This window comes from Hipposideros armiger, unplaced genomic scaffold (genome assembly GCF_001890085.2).
Source record: "Hipposideros armiger isolate ML-2016 unplaced genomic scaffold, ASM189008v1 scaffold_1109, whole genome shotgun sequence".
NCBI classification, from domain to species: domain Eukaryota; kingdom Metazoa; phylum Chordata; class Mammalia; order Chiroptera; family Hipposideridae; genus Hipposideros; species Hipposideros armiger.
The window spans coordinates 113,265-117,868 of record NW_017732459.1 but is presented as its reverse complement, the minus strand read 5'-3'; the positions used below and the strand labels follow the sequence as shown (position 1 = coordinate 117,868).

The window sequence follows — 4,604 nt, the reverse complement described above, 5'->3', positions numbered from 1 at the left end:
AATACATGGTCTTTTGAATATGTGAGCAAATACTATAGGTCTAGACGTGTATTTGAGGAGGAGAAAGAAGAAAGAAACTTAAGGAAATTATTTATGTTAGAGCTCTGGTGGGGAGCCTTGAAATCTACATTATCTCTGGGGCCTCTGCAATAATGCTATTGCTGCTGCGTTGTTATGTCTTGTGGAGGAAACGTGATTAATGTGGCTTTGCCACTCCTTCTTTCATCTCTCTGTCCTGACAACTCCTAGGAAGTCATGTCTGCAGAGACTCCTTTCTTATCATAGGGGAGAATTAATCCCCGCCAGGAGCCCACAGCCAGCTCCTAACCCCCTGGGTGGGAGGCACATGCATCCTGCTGACAGAACAGCAGAACAGAATGCATAAGGATTACATAGAGGTTTTAGTTTCTCATGAGTTGAAGGCAGATAACAGCAGATAATAACTATTGTTAATACACAGGAATATTTGAAGTCTATTGTAGACTACTATATGGTGAGTAAAGAAATCTCATCACTCCGTGAGTCACCTAATGTCTCTTAAGATGAAGAAATAACCATATTTTAGCATGGGCAATGTTCAAGAATATAGTAAGTATAGCTTCATCAGCTCTGTCTCTAGATGATTCTGTTCCCCCAACTCAGCAGAAAATTAGGGCATGATCCTCAGGGTCCAAAATACAGTGCTTGCAAGAATACATCTTCCTCAAAACTTTTAAAGCAGGCTTATTTTTAATAGGTAGGTCAGTATGACTGGAGGCCAGACTGTGAAAACTGATGAAAGACAGTTTGGTAGAAGAAAGTTCCCCTGATTTGCTGATCCATAACACCACCTGGAGACCCTAAATCATGCTACTTAATAATGAATGGCTGAGTGAGAAAATCACTGGCCTGGAAATCAAGCAATCTTGGCAACAGTGAGTCTTTACCCCTAGGGTCTTGGGGAAAACTGGCTTCCAGGCCCTCACTTTTGTGCTCAGTGCTGAGTGTTTTTGCATGCCTGTTAAGGGGAAGTCACTTATGGGAAAGATGCCATAGTCTCTCCCATGTGCATATGTTGCATTTGCTCTATTAACGATACAGAAGATAATCAGGGTCTTCGTAGGTTAATAAATTTTTGCATCTCCTTTGGGTAAACGAATTTGATGAAGTCAAATGAGGCTAACTTTCTCCTTCGTGGTAAAGATAAATTTAGGACCCTGGTGATTACCAGAATGTCCAGCAGGCTAGAGGAAGCCTAAATTCATTGCCATTCAGACCTTTTGTTTATGCATTAAGTATTTACTGAAGCTTCTGTGGTGTGTGTATACAGCACATTAAGAGATGCTTTGAAAGTTTGCAGTCTCCATGCGTGAAAGAGCAAGGAGAAACAGGTGGGTGCGAGATAGTGTGCGATAGGCTCCAATACACACCTCTGCAGGAAGTGGGCAGCAGACCGATGGGAGTGATGGGTGTCATTGGGAGGATGAGGTCTCTGGGAAAAGTTANCCAGCTCCAGGTCGAGCTGTTGTTCAGCATCTTAGCTGTGGAGGGCAGTGTCACTGGCCCTCATATGTGGGATCCGAACCGGGGCCCTCTGGCTTCCCAAGCCAGCCCTCAACCATCGCGCCACTCAGCTGGCCCTCGTATTAACTTTTGTATACTACACTTTCGTCATCCTAACAACTGAGGGAGTTTTGTTGGCACCGACGTCAGAGATTCATGGTGTCTGAACTCCAGCTCTGCCATTTGCCACGACCCTCGGAAAGTTCCTCATCTCTGGTAACCTGAGTTTTGCATCCCTGATATGGGGATAATAGCATGTATGTAGGCAGGCTGATTATAAAGATTAAAAAAGATAATGCCTATAAGACAGGCAGCTCTCATAGTACCTGGCATACAGTGTACTGAACGCATTTTTTCCCATAACTATTGTTGTCATTAAATGCCTACAAATCACAGTTAGAGGGACACAATTTTAAAAGGGGAAGAGCTGCATGAGCTGTTTGAGGAAAGAGGCGAAGACAAGCACCGTGTACCTGTCTTCTTGAAGTTTTCTAATAATACTTCACCTGTCAGATGAATTATGTTACGTTTTAATGAAATGGCAGAGCACAAGAGGAGCATATGTGCATTCATTTGCTAATATGTAATCCTAGGAGAGAGAACGCTCTGTTATTCCCTGACTGCCTTTTTGTAGCAGTTGATGGGAGTGATGAAAAAGAAACTGGAAAAGATTATTTTCCCTTGGTTACTAAGGGCACTATTCTTTCAGGCTGAAAACAGGTATTATTTTACTAATTTAGTGGATAGATTGAGTGCACAGACTATATTTGGACCAGAGAGAAAGGAAGGCGTGTTTGAGTTTATCTTGACAGTCATCTCTGCTGCATGGAGAGACCATCTAGCTCCTTTTTATTTAAGAGTTCTGAGACTTTATTCTGTATTTCTACAAGAAGTAGTGTAGATCCATTTATAAATTTAAATATTTGCTTATTTGAGGTAGGTAGTGTGAGAAAATATCATTTATGTTGAATATTAGATAAGCATATCTAACACTCCCAGAAAGGTTTACAACTTATCAAGAGCAAACTTAACTAAATATTAAAACGTGAAATAAAGTGTATGTTTATTGCTGTTCAGAAGCATTATAATTATTTACCATTGCTTCATTAATTCCTAGCAAACCTTCAAAATAGAACTGTATTAAATGGGAAACTTAAGTGATTCAAGAGTTCCAGGATTTCCAAAGTCCAACCTGGACCGTGGTGTTGAACCCCCAAATAGCACTCGTTAGGAATGATTAATGCACAAGAAAAAAAAATGCGGTGACATATTTTGAGAAAGCCAAAGGATGAGATTATACCATTGAATAAAAAGGTGGGGTTTGCCTGAGAGAACTGGATATTTCCACTGTTCGTCATCCCAAGAAGAGGTTAATCTTTGGGATTGAGTCAGGTTTTGACTGATTTTAGTGGTTGGTTCAAAACATTACACTCGAACCCTCTTCTTTGTAATTCTATGACTCCATGTTTTACCAGTTGATGTAATAAGAAATGTATCCTACTTTGGGTCCCAACTGAGGACTTTTCTGTACCCACCCCAGTTAGATATCTGTACATTTTTGTTCGTTCATTTAATAAATAATTACTGGGTTTTGGGTAAGGTATTTGGGAAGGATTGGACTCTGCCCTTATGGAGTTTAGAGTGTAAATGAGAGAATTTATATTTTTAGCACACTAGTTGCCTTGCCATTTGCTTAAGGTGGTTAAAAGAAACTTAAGGTTTCAGTATACAAGAGACCTGAGGAATCTCTTATTCTGGACTTTGAAAGGCTGTGCTGTGTGTTTCTTAGCCACTCTAAAGGGTGTATGTTCCAAACTAAGATGTGTGGCGGAGGGTCACTCCAGCCTCTTTCTCTGAACTGTAGCAGGGGTCAAATGTGTGCCGTGTGGGAAGCAAGGCAGTGAGTCTTTGAGGACCTGGATCTGGGCAGGGCTCTCATTTTGTCCCTGGCTCTCTGATTAACATCTAAGAAAGTGTGCGGATCTCAACTGACCAGACACTTCATCCTTGGCAAAACAACGTATTGGGCCTGAGATAATCTCTTACTACCCATCCATCTTGTTGAGCTGTTTCGAGACTTAAATGAGATATTTGCAAAGCGTTTCACATAGTGCCAATGCTAATAATAAAAAATATTTTAATAGGCGGTATTACGTACCAAGTCCTGTTCTAGTCATTATGTGTTTTTGTTCATTTAATCAACCAATGATGAGCATACTGTCATTATCTCCATTTTATAGGGAAGGAAATTGAGGCACAGAGAGATTAGATAACTTTCTCAAGTTCGTGCAGCTGTAAGTGACACATAAGCCCTCAATAAATCAGAGTTGTTATTTAGGTTGACACTTTCTCTCAGGGGCAGGCTTTTGTGGTTGTTGACAGGCTACTTCATGGCTTTCTCCTCTCTCTAGGTGTCATAGAGACTTCAGATCGCCTGGACCGGGAGTCAACCTCGCATTACTGGCTGACAGTCTATGCCACCGATCAGGGTGTGGTGCCTCTGTCCTCATTTACTGAGATCTACATCGAGGTTGAGGATGTCAATGACAACGCCCCACAGACATCAGCGCCTGTTTATTATCCAGAAATCATGGAAAATTCTCCCAAGGATGTGTCCGTGGTCCAAATTGAGGCATTTGATCCCGATTCTAGCTCTAGTGACAAGCTGACGTACAAAATCACCAGTGGAAATCCACAAGGGTTCTTTTCAATACATCCTAAAACAGGTATGTGTTCATACTGTTCTGTGAACTGTTCTTGTGTATACTCTCCCGATACGGGGACATTTAAGAATTAATTTTCTTCATTTGCCACTTTTCTTTAGTGTTTAATGAATTGTTTTCCTTTTGAGTTATTCAAAACAAGCCTTTATTGCCTGATGAAACTTTAATCCAAAATTTTTTTTTCCTTTTGAATTTGCTTTTATACAGCTATTATTTTGTTGATTTTGCTCATTAGTAGAGTTTCACTTGCAGGTTAAAAAGAAAATATTGTTATTTCAGTAATAGCTCCTAAATTAGTGACATATCTTAAACTTACTGCCAAGTCTGTTGCTGCTAAGT

General features: G+C 40.6%; 1 protein-coding gene across 11 annotated transcripts in view; it reads left to right on the top strand.

The window, feature by feature from the left end:
- FAT1 (FAT atypical cadherin 1) overlaps positions 1 to 4,604 on the top strand; it is a 154,942-nt gene that overhangs the window by 79,422 nt on the left and 70,916 nt on the right. For all 11 annotated transcript variants that reach the window (XR_002122726.1, XR_002122725.1, XR_002122724.1 and 8 more), the window contains one exon: positions 3,954 to 4,268. Coding sequence is in view for 8 of the 11 variants with exons in the window: in XM_019632243.1 (XP_019487788.1) it covers positions 3,954 to 4,268 (315 nt within the window). In the remaining 3 variants the exon portion in view is untranslated. The remainder of the gene's footprint in view (positions 1 to 3,953; positions 4,269 to 4,604) is intronic.